The sequence below is a fragment of the Anolis sagrei genome, chromosome 2 (assembly GCF_037176765.1).
Source record: "Anolis sagrei isolate rAnoSag1 chromosome 2, rAnoSag1.mat, whole genome shotgun sequence".
Lineage (NCBI taxonomy): Eukaryota > Metazoa > Chordata > Lepidosauria > Squamata > Dactyloidae > Anolis > Anolis sagrei.
Window position 1 is genome coordinate 287976609 of NC_090022.1, and position 21755 is coordinate 287998363.

General features: G+C 40.9%; 1 protein-coding gene across 3 annotated transcripts in view; it reads left to right on the plus strand.

Moving 5' to 3' along the window:
- Positions 1-21755, plus strand: part of DYM (dymeclin) — a 258206-nt gene that overhangs the window by 49948 nt on the left and 186503 nt on the right. For all 3 annotated transcript variants that reach the window (XM_060761240.2, XM_060761241.2, XM_060761242.2), the window contains exons 5-7: positions 4482-4575; positions 8292-8425; positions 17420-17492. In XM_060761240.2, the coding sequence (XP_060617223.2) occupies positions 4482-4575; positions 8292-8425; positions 17420-17492 (301 nt within the window). The remainder of the gene's footprint in view (positions 1-4481; positions 4576-8291; positions 8426-17419; positions 17493-21755) is intronic.

Genomic DNA, 21755 nt, shown 5'->3' on the forward strand with positions numbered 1-21755 from the left:
AATTTTAAAAGCCAGTCGTCACTCTGGGAGTCGATGTAGACATATTGTACCCGCATGTGCTGTTTGAACATAAAGTTTTCACAGGTTTTTGCTTTATTTTGCATGCTGTCGCAGGAAGTGGCTTGGGCACAGCTATATTAAGTTGTAGTAGAACAGGTTGTTTTTTTTTCATCTTTCCCTTTTTTTAAAAGCTTTTATTCAAAAGAGAATATGTGTAGGAGGTACAAATGGAGATGGAATATGGAAAGGGATCTGAAATCTGCCTCAGCTGCCTTTTTCAAGGTTATGACATGTGAAGCTGTTTAAATCTTATTTAAAATTTAAACGTAATGCTTCCTTTATGCAATCAGACCAAGGCAAATTACTTCTGAACACAGAGGTTTATTTTAGTGTTAATTATTAATTGGGGCACTTCTGCCAAGCCATGTGGCTCCATATAGTATGTGTCAGATTGGCTTGCGCTGTGTGGTTGTTATGTCAGATAGCTGTTGAGAGGCCCAGATTTCATGAATTTGTTGAATCTGTAAAAGTAAAGATTGTAGGAGTTTTGGACTGCAACCACAAATCATAAGTTTACACTGAATTTTCATCCCACTCCCCTTTGAATCTTGTTTACTGATGTGCAATAATGCACAGTTCCCTACTCTTGGTCCATATCATTAGCCTTTACTGAGAGAGCTACAAAAATACCCCAAAGGACCATATCGCAGCACAGGTTTTGCAGTAGGTATGATGAAGAACTGGAAAAAGGGTCAACAGACGGTTTGCTGTTTTCAAAAGGGGCTCATTCAGTCCAATGAAATTTGGCCCTATTTAATAAACTGGCCATCCACATGTCATATGATGGTGAATGTTGCAACTACATAATATTAGAAAAAGCATACCTTATCGCAGAGCTTTCCAAACAATTTCATGTTAGTTACACGTCACACGTGTAAGCTCAACAAATATCCCACTTATACAGTGTACAGAAGTGTTTATTAGAATGTGTTTAAAACTGTATTTGTGTTTTACATTGGTTGCCTATGGCTGGAGCGGCCCAGCTGTGAGAGATAGGTTGCCATGGAAACAAGGCAGAAGAGGAGGTGGGAGGAGCTTAGAGAGAAAAAGGTTTGAAAGTGACAGTTAAGTTTCAGTCAGGAGGAAGAGACCCTGAGAGGAGCAGAGTCAGATAAGGACTCTGAGAGTGTAACTCAGTCAGGAGGAAGAGACCCTGAGAGAGAGCAGAGTCAGATAGGGACTCTGAGGAGTGAAGAAGTGTATTGTTAGTTAGTGTTTGTGAATATTTCTTCAGCTAGGGAGCTGAAGGGTAAAACCTCGTTAGATTACTTTGGTTAAAAGATCTAACTGAGGCTGTGTGTGGTCGCCAGTCGGTGGAAGACTGGAGTTCTATTATTTGATCCAGTATAGATCAAACAGTGAGAATATTCACAGCAGGGAACACTGAATAATAGACACCTTCACCAGAGCAAGAGTTTAAAAGTTGTAACATCCAAGGCTGAATTGTATCTCTACCAAGTCATATTGTAACCATCAAGTATATGCAAGCATAACCTCTCCATATTGTAACCATCAAGTATATGCCAAGCTGAACATCTTTATATTGCAACCACAAGCTTTGTTCAACAATAAACTTGTTCTCTTTGTTATTTTAAAATCTGCCTCATCTCCATTGATTTTACGTTCGATGCATTCCACTCTACAAAAATTACCTCACAACATAAACAGAGACAAACAGAGACTATAATACCAGCGTCTCTATACATAATGGTGGCAGTTTAATTAGCATTTGACGGAGGTTCCTTACAGTATTTTGGTAATCCCATTTCGGTGGCTTTAATACTTCTTCACATATTTTTGGTGGCAGACGACGGCGTTAATACTTCTTTACATACAGAAAATAGAAAATAATAGAATTCAGCATATAGTAGTATAAACTTGTTATACTGTTCAAATTCACAGTAATCACAAACAATATTATATGGGTTTTTTGTACAATCACTCAGCTGCCCACGAACGGTTTCGGCCTACTCCAGGCCTTCCTTTGGTGGTCTAAAATTATTATATACATCAAAATTTGCTGCATATATATATATATATATATATGTGTGTGTGTGTGTGTGTGTGTGTGTGTGTGTGTGTGTGTGTAATGTTCGTTTGTGGTATTCACAGAACTCAAAAATCACTGGGGGAATTGACACCAAATTTGGACACGATACACCTAACAATCCAATTTATGTCCTCCACTCAAAAAAATTGATTTTGTCATTTGGGAGTTGTAATTCTTGGGATTTATAGTTCACCTACAATCAAAGAGCATTCTGAACTCCACCAATGATGGAATTGAACCAAACTTAGCACACAGAACTCCCATGACCAACAGAAAATACTGGAAGGGTTTGGTGGGCATTGACCTTGAGTTTTGGAGTTGTAGTTCACCTACATCCAGAGAGCACTGTAGACTCAAACAATGATGGATCTGGACCAATCTTGGCACGAATACTCCATATGCCCAAATATGAACACAGATGGAGTTTGGGGGAAATAGACCTTGACATTTGGGAGTTGTAGTCACTGGGATTCACAGTTCACCTACAATCAAAGAGCATTCTGAACCCCACGAATGACAGAATTGGGGCAAACTTCCCACACAGAACCCCCACAATCAACAGGAAATACTTAAGGCCATCCAATCCAATTCCCTTCAGCAGGGCAAGAAAACGTAATCAAAGTCCTCCTGACAAAGAGCCATCCAGCCATAGATGTAGTAGATAGATAGATAGATAGATAGATAGATAGATATGATTCACACACAGAAAGATATAGTATCATCGATTTGAAAGGGACCCTTAAAGAATGACAATGATATGTTGCATGTTCCAGGGTGGGCAAACTCCACATCAACACTGACAACACTGACACTCTCCACATCAACACTGACAAAGAAGCAGCAAGAAATACTGTTTACCCACAAGCATAGAGACATTACATCTATTAGAAACCAACACTTTCTCATTACTTTATTTGCCAGATCAACAGACTGGGCCACAGCAACGCATGGCAGGGGATAGCTAGTATATATATATATATCTCATATATTGAAATACATTTTAAGATACTTGCAAAGTTATAAACTTAACACTTATTATATACATCAACACTTGCTGCAAATATTTCCATTGAACATCATATGCTGAAACACATTTAAAGGTACTTACAAAGTTATAAACTTGACACTTATTTTATTTATTTATTTATTTAGTACACTTGTATACCGCTAATATCTCAGCCTGTGCGGCGACTCATTGCGGTTTACAACATATTTAAAAATACAATATTCACTTTAAAAATATAAAATAAAATATAAAAATACATACATATACATACATAGTATTGGGCCACCAATACAGACCGGAACATCTCATAGTTAAAGTCGTAATCCAATTCGTTATCCTTGATTGCTAGTCCATGATCAAAACATCATCACATCGGAATTAGTTGAAAACTTGCTCGAACATCCAAGTTTTCAGTTTTTTCCGAAATGCCATTAGCGAGGTGGCTGATCTTATTTCAGTAGGGAGGGCATTCCAAAGCCGGGGGGCCACCACAGAAAAGGCCCTATCTCTCGTTCCCGCAAGCCGCACTTGTGAAGCAGGCGGGATGGAGAGAAGGGCTTCTCCTGAAGATCTTAGGGTCCTGGTGGGCTGATAGGCCGAGATACGTTCGGATAGGTATGTAGGGCCAGAACCGTTTAGGGCTTTAAAGGTCAAAGCCAGCACTTTGAATTGGGCTCGGTAGCTAATCGGTAGCCAGTGGAGCTGGTACAGCAGAGGAGTTGTATGCTCCCTGCGCCCTGCTCCTGTTAATACCATGGCTGCCGCCCGTTGGACTAATTGGAGCTTCCGGGCCGTCTTCAAAGGCAACCCCACGTAGAGAGCGTTGCAGTAGTCCTTAGACTACTCAACCCCACGTAGAGAGCGTTGCAGTAGTCCTTAGAGATACAGGCTTTTTACTAGTGGGATTTAGACCAAAGGAACAAAATGTGGCTGTAAACAATTGAAAGTTACATATACTAAAAATGAAAGTTTTGTCAAAATATAAACGTATTTTACAAAACAAGAGTGTACTCACAGGATACTCTGCTGTGTGTTTGGTTCTAATTGCACATGTATACAGCTGCTATTTTTGTAGCTTGCTGGGTTTTATAGTATCTTTTAAATTAATAGGGTTTTATTACTGTTATAAATATAAGTGGGACAATTTATTGTTATTAATTTATACTTTTCTATATTTTGTTGTATTTGTATATTGTTGCACTATTGAGTGCTTTCTGTGAGCCGCCCTGTGTCCCCATAAGCTGGGCTTATTCTTCTTCTTTGGCAATAAGGTTGTACATAGGATGTTAGCTTTAATATTCAAAACCTAAAAGAGGCTTTGTGACATCTAAAATGCGGTGTAACCTGTTCTATTCTTCCTCCCAGTGGAGAACAATCCTCGGACAGGAAATCTTGCGGCGCTGATTAAAGTCTTCCTTTCCAGAACCAAAGAGTTAAAAATTTCCGCAGAATGTCAAAAGTAAGTACATCATATTTGTGAGTTTTCTTTTAAGCCACATTTGCTGATTTTTTAAGTACATGAAAATGTTACCAGCTAGTGATATGACTGCCAAGTTCCCCACATGTGTAGCTATGTGCAAATGTTAGTTTAAGCATTTCTGATAGATCTCAAACTGTGCTGGGAAAAGCCTGGGGTCTGTTTGCATCTCCTTTTCTATAACGAGCTTTGCCTGAAATTTCTTATAGGTACAGGTCAAAATTCCCCCAAACCACCTTCATTTATGATTACACAAGCCAACAAGTATTTTTCATCAGATATAATTTTAGGTCACTTTTATAGAGTTTTTTTTTGCTGAATTCAGATCTGTGCTTATTTTTTCTCCATCACGTGTAGCTTTTGCGATGAGGCTAATCGAATAATTAATGCATTTACGCACTGATATCAATAGACTCTAATTGATATCAGTGCGTAAATGCATTAATTGTTCAGGTTGTTGTAGGTTTTTTGGGCGATATGGCCATGTTCTAGAAATATTTTGTCCTAAGAGAGAATGCTTCTAGTACATGGCCATATAGCCCGAAAAACCTACAACAACCCAGTGATTCCAGCCATGGAAGCCTTCGACAATGCATTAATTATTCGATTAGCCTCATTGCAAAAACTGCACGTGATAGAGAAAAAAATATACACAGATCTGAATTCAGCACAAAATAAACTCTATAGAAATGTATTGTCAAGGGTTTTCATGGACAGAATCACTGGGTTGTTGTGTGTTTTCCGGGCCGTATGGTCACGTTTCAGAAGCATTCTCTCCTGACGTTTTGCCTGCATTTATGGCAGGCATCCTCAAAGGTCACAACCTCTGAGGATACTGTCATAGATGCAGGTGAAAGGTCAGGAGAGAATGCTTCTGGAACATGGCCAGACACCCAGAAAACACACAAAAACCTTTATAAGAATGACCTAAAATTACATTTGATGAAAAAAGCACTTGTTGGCTTGTGTTACACGAATTTGATGTGAAATGTGCAGACTTTAGAGTAGTCCACTGTAATGTACCATTAGTCATATTTTAAAACGTTGACGTGATGGAAAAAAAACTACAAGAAAGGAGATTCCATCTGAACATGAGGAAGAACTTCCTGACTGTGAGAGCCGTTCAGCAGTGGAACTCTCTGCCCCGGAGTGTGGTGGAGGCTCCTTCTTTGGAAGCTTTTAAACAGAGGCTGGATGGCCATCTGTCAGGGGTGATTTGAATGCAACATTCCTGCTTCTTGGCAGGGGGTTGGACTGGATGGCCCATGAGGTCTCTTCCAACTCTTTGATTCTATGATTCTATGAAAGACATGTTTAAAATCAGCATAAAATTGATTTAAACTGTGCTACTCTAATTTCTGATTATTACAAAAAGTTTGATTTTGTTGGTTTGTGTTATGAGCTTTGCCTTCTCCTAACTACCATCAAAAATCATGCTAATATGTTTGTATTGCATTGAGTGGCACCATGAGCTGAAAAAGGTTAGGCAGATGTCTTGCATTGTGAAACTAGGCCACGATGCTACCTTCCATTTTTATGGGCACCTGCTTGGCACAACTTGCTGGCAGGTCCCAAAATGATGTCAAGCAGGTGTCCTATTCCATAAAGCTCTGAAAACCAGATATCAGTGGATTCAAAACACATGAAAAGAGATTCAGCCTAAATATTAGGGGAAAATTCCAGATGGTAAGAGCTATTCAATAGTGGAATATGGTATCTGGGAGTGTGATGGAGTCTCTGGAGATGTTTAAGCATAGGCTGATGGCTATCTGTCAGACGTATTTGGTTTGCCTATTGCTTCATAGGCAGAATGGCTTGGACCTGATGGCCCTGGGGTCTCTTCCACCTGTGATTGTATTATTATTTTCAGCCCAAAGCTTTGATTGTTTGAAAATAATGGTGATAAGATCTCATGTTGGAAAGCAGCGTTTTCTCAACAGACTTCGGTGCCTGTCCCCCAGTTGCACAACAAATACTTGCTTATATAAGTTGGTAATAATCTCTGGTCTACCTCTTAACCAAGGGCAATACTGTCCCATTTATTTGCAGAGGTGGGAAGGGGAGACATTCAAAATAGTGTCCCAGAGCTTCTTTCCGACATTTATCGTCTGTGACTCAAAATTCCTTGAGGCTTAGAAGTGTTTTAGATAATGATTTAGCAATTATTTTATGTGTTTTTTCCCCCTGTTTAGAACATTGCAATCGCTTGTAACGTTGTGCCGCCAGATGTCTAGTTTGCAAAATAAACATTTGTTTTTCAGCTTAAGTGATTATTTTTGGGAGTATTTACAAACCAGCTTGATGAAGCTTTGCAGTTAAACCTCTATTTGTTTTAAATCCAGGGCATTATCTCTAGAATACACCATATTTGGATAGGATAGAAAATGTAACTGTACATGTTCTCTCCCCCAGCATCCCAACAGAGGGAAAATTCCTTTTGATTTGCAGGAAAATGCTATATTTTTGCCATGTGGCTGGGCCAATTGGTCTGGAGATTGTGCTTGAAATGTACTTCATGGGTGGGGATGACAGATGCCAATGTCCCCGCTGCTTTTGGTGGTATAAATGAAACAGAAAAGACTTCAAAATCTACTTAGCCCATGTTCTGAACTCACGTAAAGATACTGATTCTTAATAGTACTACTATATTTATTATTTTGGGTTCTTTTTTTGCAAATTAAATTCACAGCTAAACAACTTCTCTTTTAATTTTTGCACATATTGTTTTTAGCTCACTCGAGACCTAGCGTATATACTTGTGTATAAGTTGACCTCATGTATTCAAATACATAGTTTTTTGCTTTAGGGCCAACACTGTGTGTTTCGATATGATTCATGTATAAGTAAGGGGCCATTCTTCCAAGAAGGGAAAACACCAGCACCATCTTAGGGAGGCCACACCATTTTCCTACCCAGACATTTGAAAGGGACAGAATTTATTTATTTATTTAGAGCATTTATATCCCGTCCTATTCTCAACTTCCGAAGAAGGGCTCAGGGTGGCTTCCAACAATATAAAAATACCAATAAAATACACAATTACATAAAATAATAAACATACATTTAAAAATAGTCTGCCAAGTTTAAAACATGCTCCAAATCAGTCCAAAAAATGTGGTCCACACAATCTCATGTAAGTCAATAAAAACTGTCTATTCTGTGAATGCTTGCTCCCACAGCCAAGTCTTAAGTGTCTTGCGAAAAATCAGGATCTAACCTCTTTCGGGAGGGAGTTCCACAGCCGAGGGGCCACCACGGAGAAGGCCCTGTCTCTCATCCCCACCAAACGCGACTGCAATGGTGGTGGGACTGAGAGCAGGGCCTCCCCAGATGATCTTAAAGTCCTTGATGGTTCATAGGGAGAGACACGTTCGGACAGGTAAAGTGGGCTAGAGCTGTTTAGGGAAGTGGAGCCGTGGCAGAGAAAGTAGAGAGGGAAAGTGCACTAAGCTCATACTTTTTGCCACTCAGAAATTCTTCCTTAGTTAAGGCATAGTAGTTATATGGACCCGTTGATAAATTAACCCAGATTTTGGGGTCGTTTTGACTAAAATGTCAACACTTATGCATGGATATATATGGTAGATTTTTTGCTTACCTCAGAATCCTTCAGGAGTACTCTTTGGCTTGTGATAAGAGTATCTGACTGCAGTGTTTAATTGCTATGTGTGTCATTGGAACTTCTTTTTCTTTTCTAGTCACCTCTTTATCTGGCAAGCTCACAATGCCCTGTTTATTATTTGCTGCCTGCTCAAAGTGTTGATCTCTCAGATGTCAGAAGAAGAGCTGCAACTTCATTTTACCTGTGAGGAGAGAACACCAGGCTCTTATGGTAAATATTTAATAATCGGTTCTAAGGAGCAAATAGCACCACATGTTTGCAGAAGACTCCATGACTCTAAAAGGTCTGCCCTTAAATACCCCAGTTCTTTATCTCTCAGCGCTGCTGTTCTTAGTTACAATACTCCATTATTCCTTAGATGAATGCACATTCATATTTTTCAAATAGTGAACTTCTTAGAAGCCTTATTCTTATGTAGCCAAAGTGCTATTATCCACTTACAGGAAGGAGGCATGCAATTCAATGCTTGGAGGAATGTTGCAGTAGTAGAGCTTTAAAAGCAAAAAGCAAGAAGCAATAAGTGATACCCTTTCCACACTCAACTCCAGTAAGGATTGCTGATATTTCATACATTGATTGCAAATCTTAAGCTCTCCAGTAGAAATCACTGTTCCCTTCCACCTTCCTCTCTATGTATAACATGCATGAACTACAAGGCAAGCTTCTCTTTTGCTGGGCTCTACCATTTAGGCTTCTTGAAGGATATCCATACATTTCCAGAACACACTTTTAAACAGAGGCTGGATGGCCATCTGTCGGGGGTGCTTTGAATGCAATTTTCCTGCTTCTTGGCAGGGGGTTGGACTGGATGGCCCATGAGGTCTCTTCCAATTCTATGATTCTATGATTCTATACTTGTTGTAGTTCAGCCTTTGTTGTAGTTCAGCCTTTGATTGTGCCAGCACCTGATCTCTCTGGGTATTCTGGGACTGTTAAGTCATTCTAATGAAACTGGGGATTCTGTGAGATTTTAAGAGATTTTAAGTGGTCTGTGTCTGAAGGCCACATTCCTGATAGGCAGTTCACTAGGGAAGCAAGCTCACAAACATATCTGAGCTCAGAGGATGAAAATGAAAGTCAAGGTGGACAGACTAATGAGCAGTTAGATAGGAGATTTACATTTCGTCAACACAGGGCTTCTCAGAAGAGTGTACGAAGGTCAAGATGATTTTTAGTGAAGAAGTCCTTATCAGTTTCCCAGGGGAGAAAACATGACTTTCTCTCTATATTAGCTAACCCAGAAGATGGGTCCTTTAGTCCAGGCAATGTTGGTGATTGAGTATAGATCTATTTCCAAATCAAGGGATTTCTAATTCCATGTTTCCTTTTGTCTCATGTTTCCAAATTTTTAAGACTATTCCTGAATCTCATGTTTTGGATATATTCTGCTTTTGTATTCCTGGTTTTGGTGTTACTCTTGTCTTTGATTTCTGTGGACTATGCCTGATATTAGGACTTCGGGTTTTTTATACTATTTTGCAAAATAAATGAACTGGCAGAACATCAGATAAATATATATATTCATGCTTCAATAAACTGCTTTGCTCTTTTACCTTGGACTGGAGTGTGTGTTAAGTACAGAGTTGGTTCCCACCTTGGAGTGCAACATACATAGAGATAGACAAGTATCAGAAGGGTCGTGATTGTGGAAGCCTTATGGATCTTTCAAAATATATTAGATGAGACCATGAACAGGATGGGAAGGTATAATGGATGCATAGATTTTCAAAAGACAGTAATATATATATATATTTAGATAATGGCGGGGTGATTGGGAAGGAGATGGGAAGGAGAGAGAATTTAGAGAAGCAGTACAATGCTATGGAAGATTTTAATTACACGGTGGAAATCTAGCTGCATAAAATCTAGATCTAGAACATTATATCAAGCAGCTGAAGCTATGGAATGTTATCTGTATTGATAGGGCAGCGAGGAAGAATGTAGTTTGTGGGCTTATGCAGCAGTCCCTAGCAACATTGGCAGTATAATTTAAGCCCTTACAATCCATGCAGGTAAACTTTTTGGAGCGAACAGGAAACCGTGGGGGTCCTTTGCCCAGGCTGCACTGTGTTGTTTTTGGCTCAGCGCCTGCATAGCTTCCTGTCTTTCCCTCCCAGCTGGTGTGAAACTCCAGAGCTGTTTGCCATTTAACAGACAGAGGAGGCTGAATTCTCCACCAAGAGCCACATTCTGGGCTTTTTTCCCCTGCACTCCTATAAAATGACATCATGTTTGCCATCCTGCCTTCGCTTATCAAGAAGGATTGGAAAGCAATGCTTTCAGACTTGGCTTTCTGAGGAACATTACTGGCAGAGCTCAGCATGCTTCCCATAGTCAGAGAAAAACTGCCTCATGTCAGGAAATCGTGTAGGATAAATCAAGACATCTCATCCAAATTCATTTTGCCACTTATGCCCACTCATTCTCCCTTTCCTCTAAGCCAGACAAAACAGTTATTGGTCTTAAGAGGGGTCACAAAGTCAGTAAAGGAACTGGTGAGGGCTTATGAAAAGGACAGGCTGAACTGAAATGTTTTGGGAGGTAAATCTGATGGAGTGGCACTTCTTTTGTAGATGAAGATGTTCAATTTTGGGTACCTAGATTGTTATTAAACACGGAACTCCTATTACAGTAGAGCAGTGGTTCTCAACCTGTGGGTCCCCAGGTGTTTTGGCCTACAACACCCAGAAATCCCAGCCAGTTTACCAATGGTTAGGATTTCTGGGAGTTGAAGGCCAAAACATCTGGGGACCCACAGGTTGAGAACCATTGCAATAGAGTCTCGCTTATCTGACATAAATGGGCTGCTGGAACATCGGATAAACAAAAATGATGGATAATACAAAGTCTCCCACTGTTACCCATCTGATATGGCGCTAGACACCTAGAATACTAACAACAGGGACACAAAGGGTTAAGTCAAGGCAATGCCTTGGGGCTAGAGCGGCCCAGTAGGAAATGCTTGGGTGTGGAAGAGGAGCATGGAAATCACAAAGGAGGGAGGACGCTTCCGCTTTCGGTCCTTCCTCTTTCCTCTCTTTCCTCCTCCGCCTCCTCCTCATTTTGCCTTTTTCACTTATTGGGAATGGAGAGAGAATTGGGTAGCGCTCCTTTAATTGAAGGGGAAATGCTGGAGGAAAAGGAGGGCGCTGGATAAGAACGTCGGATAAGACGGAATGTCGGATAAGCGAAGGTCAGATAAGCGAGACTACTGTAATCACTTCAAGTGGAGCACAAGCTGAATTACAGCAAGGATGCCCAGCTCATAGTTAGGGTTGCACAGTTGTTCATTTTTTTAGTAACACTGAAGTTTGATAACTACATTATATGGACTATGAGAGCGATAAGGGTTCTGGAAGTTGTGGTTCTAATAAGAAATATTTTTAATTTCCAGTCTCCATCACCGGGTGGGTGACTACTGAGAATATTGGCATTTTCCTGAAAGGCATGTCATCCAGTAACAAATTAGCCATATTTATCCTTTAGGCCTGTGGTTCCCAACCTTTGGTCCTCCAGGTGTTTTGGACTTCAGCTCCCACAATTCCTAACAACTGGTTAACTGGGATTTCTGGGAGTTGAAGTCCAGAACAACTGAAAGGTTGGGAACGACTGCTTTATGCCCTAAGTAAAGTGAATCCTGGTTTGGTTATTAGGTTTTGTTAACTTTGGCTTTCCTCCTTGTTTCTCTTTTTATACTATTGGAACTGCTTCATTTTTTAGTCTCCAGAAAAATACTTCATTGGCAGTTTCTGCTATGTTGATGTTTTCATGCTGTTTATCATTTATATATGCGCCTGATTGCTTTACATTTTTTGTGCTGTTTGCTTTAATTTTGTGTTCTGTTCACGGCCTTAAGTGCCTTGTTGGAGATAAAAACAGAATTCAAATATATCCCAAACAAGTAATCCTGGAATGGCTAGGTGATGTGTCAAGTAAAAATGACTCACTAAAATGTGTTCAGTATTTGGGAACTTATTCCTTTTGTGAAGAAATCATGAACAGTTAAATGTTGAAATGGTGTAATATCCTCTGGCTAAGTTGAGTAACCCCCAAGAAGGGAGGCTAAGGATAATGCTTTTATTTATGACAGGAAGCCAAAGTGAGCTTTTGACAACTATAGAATTAATTAAGAAACAGACACATAAATCTTTCACAATATATAGAAATGTTCTGTGCATTCCTTGTCACATAGAAATGCACTCCATATATGGCTTTGCTGAGTTGCTGTGAACTTTCCAGGCTGTATGGCCGTGTTCCAGAAGCAATCTCTCCTGACATTTCGCCCACATCTATGGCAGGCATCCTCTGGCAGGCTGAGGGGTCTGTTGGAAATTAGACAAGTGAGGTTTATATATCTGTGGAATTTCCACAGTGGGAGACAAAACTCTCGTCTGCTTGAGACAAGTGTGACTGTTGCAATTTGCCACCTTGATTAGCATTGAATGGCCTTGGAGCTTCAAAGTCTGGCTGATTGCTGCCTGGGGGATCCTTTGGAGGTGTTAGCTGGTCCTGATTTATTCTTGTCTCTGTTGGAATCAATCAGGGCCAGCTAACAACTCCAAATAGAATTTCCCAAGGCAGCAATCTGCCAGGCTTTGAAGTTGCAAGGCCATGAAAGGCTAATCAAGGTGGCCAACTGCAACATTCACACTTTCCTCAAACGGACAAGAGTTCTTCCACCCTGGACAATCCACAGATAAATAAACCCCACTTGCCTAGTTTCCAACAGACCTTACAACCTCTAAGAATGCCTCCCATAGATGTGGGCGAAACATCAGGAGGGAATGCTTCTTGAAGATGGTCATACAGCCTGGAAATTTCACAGCAACCTAGTGAAAGCCTTCGACAGCATATGGCTTTTTCTGTTTACATTTGGAGTGATCCTGTGCTTGTGTCCCAATTCCTACTTGTGGCAAATGCATTTCAAAGACAACAAGGCACAAGTTTAAAACTTATCGGGGCAGATGTTTTACCCATATCTTCATGACATTTCTTTTGGTTCCCACGTCATTTTGTGGCATAGATTTCCCCCCACTTCCCCAAGAAATGAGAAAGAGTTCATTGGGTTGTTGTAGGTTCTCTTCTGCGTTTTGCCTGCATTGATGGCAAGCATCCTAAGAGGTTGTGAGGTCTCACAAACTCTGAGGATGCTTGCTATAGATGCAGGTGAAACGTCAGGAAAGAATGCTTCTAGAACATGGCCATATAGCCCGAAAAACCTACAACAACCCAGTGATTCCAGCCATGAAAGCCTTCGACAATCCAGAGTTTATTGTTGTAGGGTTTGGCTTTCTCTGAATTAGAAGTACATGATATATTTGTAATGTTTGTTTGATTTATTATTGTGAGATGAGCCCATATTGACAAAAGAAGAGCATATTGGAAGTACAGTAATAGATTCCTACAGTAGACAGCAAAGCCGTAGATCCCTCACCAAATCCTCGGAGACCAGATGCTTGGATTTCTGCAACCCCCCTCCTCATGAGGTCCAGTCCATCTAAGGTCACAGCTCCCCATCCCTTTCTCACTTACAGTATATGACTGCAATAGTTTCTCTCTATCTACTTTGCCCACTATTTCTGGTTGGTGCCACGTCCCCAAAACAGGAGTGAAAATGTCTTCCAGCAATCTGGTCCCTGGCAGGCAAAATCTTACCAGACCGCCAATTCCTTGCTAATCAGAATAGCAGGACCTTGTAATAGCATTTTGTTTGAAGGAAAGTGGTACTTAGTTGTCTTGTTTTAATAGACAACATGACATCTTTTTAAAAAGGAGGTGTTTGTGTGTGGTCTGTTGGTTTGGAACAGGGATCCAGAAGCCAGGAAATTGGAGTTCCTCCTTGGTGTGATCCCGGCTTCGCTGTGATCTTCTGCCAGCTGATTGTTTCCTGCTTGAGTTCACCCTTCTATAAAACTGAGATAATTTCCTCATTTGGGAGGTTGTGAAGCTTGGATAATGATGGCACGTAACATTCCCTTTCTGCCAGCATTTGGTCCTACAAGGCCTTGCGTTGGAGAGCACTCTCTGTTTCTCTGAATGTATGCAAACATGAAGATGTTTTGGGTGCAAATGACTGACATGTCCCCCAAGTAAACATAGCGGAAGGAGGGGAAGAAGGCAATCCTGTTGCTTTTGGACCCCACAAAGCAGTCAAATGAAAGCAATTACATTTTAAGGCCTTTGCTTTAATGATTGCATCTAAGCAAAAACCACTTCCCACGACTTATTTTTTCAGCTGTGTGCAGCGCTGATAGTACTTTCATACGGAAGTGTGCTTCGATGTAAGAATCGCTAATTGTGTCTCCCTTGGTCAGTTGTACACATTCTGGACAGCTTTTGCCATTAACCCACTCAGACCCTGAAAGAAGGGCCTACTTAATTGTGTGTTGTGTGGCAACTTTCTCTTCTTTTTTTCCATGCTACTTTGCCTTTGTTTTTATTTCCTCTTGCTCCATCTTTTTCCTTATCTAACAGAAGCTTAACGTTAGGAAGCTGCTGCAACCTATCATTAACTGGGGTGTGTCCCAATCGTGGGTCATGGCCACCCACAGAAAATCCCTTAATGTTGCTACTTGCAGATCCAAGGCCAGCATTTTTGTGGCTGTTGCGTGCTTTCAGGTAATTTCTGACCCTAGGTTGACCCCCCCCCCCCCATCACCATGTTTTCTGGGACCGAGAGAGTGACTTCCCAGGGTCACCCAGCGGAGTTTCGTGGCCAGTTTGAAGGTTGGTGTCCATAGTCACAGTCAACACTTAGACCACTATGCCATACTGGCTCTAGGTCTGAAAAGTCTCCCTTGGGGCCTGCAGTGTGGGCAAGAGTGATATAATAGCCACCCAAGCATTTCTGAATGCATTTCTTCTAAATGTAGTGGTGTTTGTGCTATGCAGTCTGGCATCTCTCAGTTAACAAAACAGAAAAAGCTTCATTTTTTCAACAAAATCCTTCTGTACCCGCCATCTTCCTCCTACCTGCTTGTCCTTAGCATCGGGATCAGAAGGATAATGGAGGTGGGCTCATTGTTGGTTTCCAGAAACATATCTGTAGCTAACATAAGTGGAGAAAGACCAGTCTTCTGTTGCTGATTTAACAGTGTTTACTTATAATAGACAAGAGAAACAATAGCTAACTACAATCCTTTACTGGCTTCCTGGGAACAGTAAAAAAGAGTGGAAAGGGAAGAACAAATAAGTCTCTAAAATCAGGACACTAAATAAAGAGCAACACTCAAAAACCAGGGAAATTCTAGACAGGAAACAATCAAGGCCAGCTAATACCTCCCAACAAAGGGTTTCCTCAGGCAACAACCAGCCAGGCTTTGAAGCTGCAAGGCCATTCAGTGCTAATCAAGGTAGTCAGCTGCAATATTCACACTTGCTCACACTTCTCCCACCCTGGACATTCCACAGATATATAAAACTCACTTGCCTAGTTTCCAACAGACCTCACAATCTCCGAGGATGCCTGCCATAGATGTGGGCAAAATGTCAGGAGAGAATGCTTCTGGAACATGGTCATACATCCCAGAGAACTCACAGCAACCAAGTTCCATAAGCTCTCCCAAATGACAAAATAAATCCCCCCTCCTTACCCCAGCAGCATTCTAATTTGGGTGTATCGGGTATTTGTGTCAAATTTGGTCCAGTGAATGAACATACATCCTGCACATCAGATATTTACATTATGGTTCATAACACTAGCAAAGTTAAACTTATGAAGTAACAACAAAAATAATTTTATGGTTGGTGGTCAACACAACATGAGGAACTGTATTAAGGGGTTGCAGCATTTTGAGGGTTGAGAAACACTGTGCTAGATAGTTTTAGACCAAAAATGGGCAACAGTGACTGCACTGTCTGTAGCCTTAAATAATTTTCCTCTGTACATTAGGCAGGCCACTGTGAGCAAGTATTCAGGTGCTGAGTTGTTTGTTCTGCTGCACAAGGTACACAAGGTGAAGGATTCTTATAGGTAGTGTCATTTTGCCAGGTTGTCTTTTGATCTGCCCACTCCACTTCTGAGTCTGTTCAAGGACTTCCAAGTTGCTCATTCTTGGTTTGCTCCTGGACGAAGCTGATTTAAGTCTACTGGGAGGAGGCTGATAACCATGCAGGAACCAACTCCACTTAGGCAGGAAAAATGAAATACAAAGATACAGAATGGGGGACAATGCCTGGCTCGAGAGCAGTACGTGTGAAAAAGATCTTAGAGTCCTCGTGGATAACAAGTTAAACATGAGCCAACGATGTGATGTGGCAGCAAAAAAAGGCAATGGGGTTTTGGCCTGCATCAGTAGGAGCATAGTGTCTAGGTCCAGGGAAGTAATACTACCCCTCTATTCTGCCTTGGTTAGACCACACCTGGAATATTGTGTCCAATTCTGGGCATCACAATTGAAGAGAGATGTTAACAAGCTGGAATGTGTCCAGAGGAGGGCGACTAAAATGATCAAGGGTCTGGAGAACAAGCCCTATGAGGAGCGGCTTAAGGAGCTGGGCATGTTTAGCCTGAAGAAGAGAAGGCTGAGAGGAGATATGATAGCCATGTATAAATATGTGAGATGAAGCCACAGGGAGGAGGGAGCAAGCTTGTTTTCTGCTTTCCTGGAGACTAGGACGTGAAACAATGGCTTCAAAGTACAAGAGAGGAGATTCCATCTGAACATGAGGAAGAACTTCCTGACTGTGAGAGCCATTCAGCAGTGGAACTCTCTGCCCTGGAGTGTGGTGGAGCCTCCTTTGGAGGTTTTTAAACAGAGGCTAGATGGCCATCTGTTGGGGGTGCTTTGAATGTGATTTTCCTGCTTCTTGGCAGGGGGTTGGACTGGATGGACCATGAGGTCTCTTCCAACTCTATGGTTCTATGATTCTATGATAATTTCATTTCTAACCTAAGTTCTTTTTGTTAGCACATTTACCATTTTTCAGTTGTTTCAGATACAGCATTTTGCCTGTCTTCCACAAAAACTAAATCCAAATTTTGCCACGCTTATAGTTTACCCATGGTAGTAACGGTAAAAAACTGAAGGCTCTGAACTTTTCAGTTTGGCTGAATCCAGTCCCCTTTCTGTCTGAAATTTAAACAACAGACTTGAGTTTCGGAGTAAGCTCAATAAGTGGGGCGAGGAGGGTAATGTAAAGAAAAAGAAGCACAATTACTAATATTACAGCTTCCACCAGTAATTATTGCTTTATTTTCTTTAGGAATAGAATGTGAAGACCTTATGGAAGAGTTACTCTGCTGCCTCATTCAACTAATTGTTGAGATCCCTCTTTTGTAAGTAATTTTTTTATCACACATTATATATTATTGTTTCCACTGTCTTGTGAAGAGATGCAGTCCTCATTGTTACACAACATCGCAATACTCCGAGTTAATAAATAAAAATAAAAATATGTAGGATTTTGCGAATTTTATAGTAGTCAGAGAACAGCACAAACAAAGCAGTTTGCCTGTTTAACCAACAGATGTTTGAAATGCCAGGAGTAATCTTTCCAGCTTTGGAGTTAGATGTTCAAAATAATTTTTGAAAAGATCAAGAGCAAAAGGAGGTGTTATATACCCAACATGATTAAGGCCAACCTACTTATGCTGAGTGCGCTTTGAAGAAAACAGTTGGAAAGTTTTAAATATAGATCATATGCTATTTAGTCGTTCATTCTTTTGATCATATTATTCCATAAAATTCTAGTTGCATGGAAATAAATGGTCGTGTGGCTCTACTGGAACAGTGCCTCAGAAAGCACTGCAGAATAGCGCAACCTCTTTTTTAATCCAAAGACTGCAGGCCTTTGCAGGTAATATAGGGTTAAGAGCACAGCAGTCCTGTGGCAGTGGAAAAACTGTGAATGCCACCCTTTTTTAAAAAAATTGAATTTGAAATTCAAATATCAAATTCCATACACACTGGATAAAGTTGAGGTGAAAGTCAGTAGGACAGTTTACAAAGTCCTTAGTCAAGGATGCAATCGATGTAACCTGAAATCAAATGCTAAAATGTATTTATTTATTTACCCTATTTATACCCCACCTTTCTCAAACCCGTAGGGAACTCAAGGCAGCTTACATACATAGGCAACAATTCAGTGTCATGTTGACAGACATTCATAAAAAATAAAAGAGATATATTAAAATAATCATTAAAAACACATCAAATCTTCAAAACACTTATTAAAATCACGTTGTCCAAAATCATAATCCAGGCCATTGCACATGGCACAATTGTGGAAATTGAAGTAGGCCTTCCACTTTCGGCAGGATTAGAACTTCTGCCAATGTGGAAAATGGTGAAAATGGCACAATTAAAGTTCTGGTTTTAACCTATAAAGCCCTAAACGGTTCCGGCCCAGCTTACCTGTCCAAACGTATCTCGCTCTATAAACCACCAAAGACCTTAAGATCATTTGGGGAGGCCCTGCTCTCGGTCCCATCGTAATTGTAGTTGTGTTTGGTGAGGACAAGAGACAGGGTCTTTTCCGTGGTGGCTCCTCGGCTGTGGAACTCCCTCCCTAATGAGATCAGATTTGCTCTCCTGACCTTCTAGAAGAAACTCAAATCCTGGCTGTGGGATCAAGCGTTTGCAGAATCGACTGATTTACTGGTGAAGATAAGATTTTAGTGGATCGCAATGGACTGATTTGGATGACGATTGAACCAGCGAACTGTTTTAATGTATATTTATAACTGTTTTTAATTTATGCTGATTGTATTTTATGTTACGTTATTATATTGTGTCGGCATTGAATAGTTGCCTGTTGGAAGCCATCTTGAGTCCCTCTTTGGAGGTTGATAAGGACAGGGTATAAATGTTCTAAATAAATAAATTCAGGGATTAATCTTTCTTGCTTCTGTGTTTGGTTATCCCCCTTTTAAAAAAGTGTATACTGTCTAGACCTGCCATGAACCATTTCAGTAGAAGTTGTTTTGCTTTTCCCGGATTCCCTGCTGAGGTTCCTGCTTCTCTCTTGGAGTCTTCTTACATTTAACATTGCTGCTTTCTTTTTCGCTTGGAAATTGGACAGCTATTTAGCATCCTGATAAAGGCCCAGCTGTTTTCTTTGGAAGCGGTGCTGTCATGAAACATGGTCCTGTCATCATTACAGTAATTTTTGGGCAGTTGCTGTCTAGTGAATTCATGGCATGATTTAGAGAAGCCGTTTCTGATTATGCAAAGAGGCATTGTTGGTACTTCCTGAAACAGCGATACTTCTGTCTGGGGCAGATTAGAGGAAATGGCGAGAGGTGAAAGGCCTGACTAATATAGGCATGTCCATAAATCATTGTCTTTGTTGGAAGCCAGCATGGGGCCGCGTGGAGACAAGCGATAGCCAGTCCCTCCGTTTGAAAACCGTCTACAGCCACAGTCAACCCCTATAAAAATCAATTGCCAAGATCCCAAGGTCCATGGGCCCAAAGAGGCTTTCAGTGTGTATTTCTTGAACAAAAGTGATGTCATCCCTTCAAAAATGCTGCTTGGCAAGAGAGCTATGAGAGGGGTTTTCAAAAGAAGTTTGCGATATGGGAATATGAGTGGGAAGGGGACACTATTGATGCCTGAGATTACGTACAATGTCATTTCTAACGGTAGGAATAGGGAAGAGTTCAGCCCAAGACTCTTGGCTGAACTTAAGAATCAGGGATCATTAAATCAGTGGCATGTGAGCCAAAAAATTGTATATATATGAGGAAAATTCTGAGAGTGCCTTGGACCTCGAGAAGATCCAACCAGTCCATACTCCAGGAAACAAAGCCTGACTGCTCACTGGAGGGAAGGATATTAGAGGCAAAGATGAAGAACTTTGGCCACATAATGAGAAGGCAGGAAAGCTTAGAGAAGATAATGATGCTGGGGAAAATGGAAGAAAAAAAGGAAGAGAGGCCGACCAAGGGCAAGATGGATGGATGTTATCCTTGAAGTGACTGGCTTGACCTTGAAGGAGCTGGGGGTGGCCATGGCCAACAGGGAGCTCTGGCGTGGGCTGGTCCAGGAGGTCACGAAGAGATGGAAGTGATTGAACAAATAAACCGCAACAACATAATGGGTCTAATGTGTGCCATTAATTTGTACATGTATGCTACATAATTGGTCTACTGTCTATAATTGTCCCAAGTCTCCACTTCTTTAAGCAGCTATTCTTAAGGAATAAGGCCAATAATTGGAGGCAGAAATACATTATGTCTAGGAATTAAGGTCATGGGAGATAATTCATTAGGAGAGGGAACCATGGAGGAGAAAGAATAAGACAATTGTAGGAGAAACTTGATCTTTCTCTGCGTTAATGACAAGCAGAAACATTTAGTAATGAAGAGTCAATGAAAAGTGAATCACAGTGTTCTCTGGACCATCCTCCAAACAATTGGGTGCCCTGACAAATTTGTGAACATCCTGCATCTTCTCTACAATGACATGATGGCAACTGTTTTTGACAGCAACAGCTCCCAAAGTGACCCATTTAAGGTGGAATCAGGTGTTAAATATGGATGTGTTATTGCCCCAACCTTATTCTCCATCTCCATGCTGCTATACACCTGTGAAACGTGGACTGTCTCCAGATGTCACACTCAACTTCTGGAAGGATTTCATCAGCGTTGCCTGCAAAATACCCTGCAGTTCTCTTGGGAAGATAGGCGGACAAATGTCAGCATGCTGAAAGAAACAAAGACCACCAGCATTGAAGTAATGGTCCTACGCCATCAACTCCTCTGGATTGGCCATGTGTCTGAATGCCCAATCACCATCTCCCAAAGAAGTTACTATATTCCCAACTCAAGAACGGGAAACATAACATTGGTGGACAGGCAAAGAAATTTAAAAATGAGCTTAAAGCCAACCTTAAAAACTGTGACATAAAGACCGAGAACTGGGAAGCTCTGGCCCTTGAGCACTCTAACTGGAGGTCAGCTGTGACCAGCAGTGCTGCAGAATTCAAAGAGGCACGAATGGAGGGCGAAAGGGATAAATGTGTTAAGAGGAAGGCGCGTCAAACCAACCCTGACCGGGACTGCCTTCCATCTCAAAACCGATGTCCTCACTGCAGGAGAATATGCGGATCAAGAATAGGGCTCCACAGCCACCTGTGGACCCACCTCCAAGACACTCCACTTGGAGGATCATCATCCTCGAGCTACAAGGGATTGCCTAAGTAAATAAGTAAATGTCGAAGTACTTAATTCACAATTAAATTCGCTGCCCTGAGTCGCCTTCGGGTTGATATGGGCGGGGTAGAAATAACGTAAATAACGTAAATAAATAAATTCTGTATTCCATGGAAAAATGCGAGGTATACATACACACACTCTCACACGCAACTAAAGGAAATACTTTAGTATGTAATAAAAATAATATAATAAAGATTAAATCTGTTACAAAATCCATTGTAAATCGCAACTTTATGTAAGATGTTCAAATTATGGTCCCTGTGTCGCAATGCCCTGCATTGTCAAAGCACAGAGTTACAAACCTTACTTCAAGTTGCTTTTGTAATTTTGTGACACTTTTCTATTATTGAAATCTTTAATCGTGTTAAAGGTGCATACATT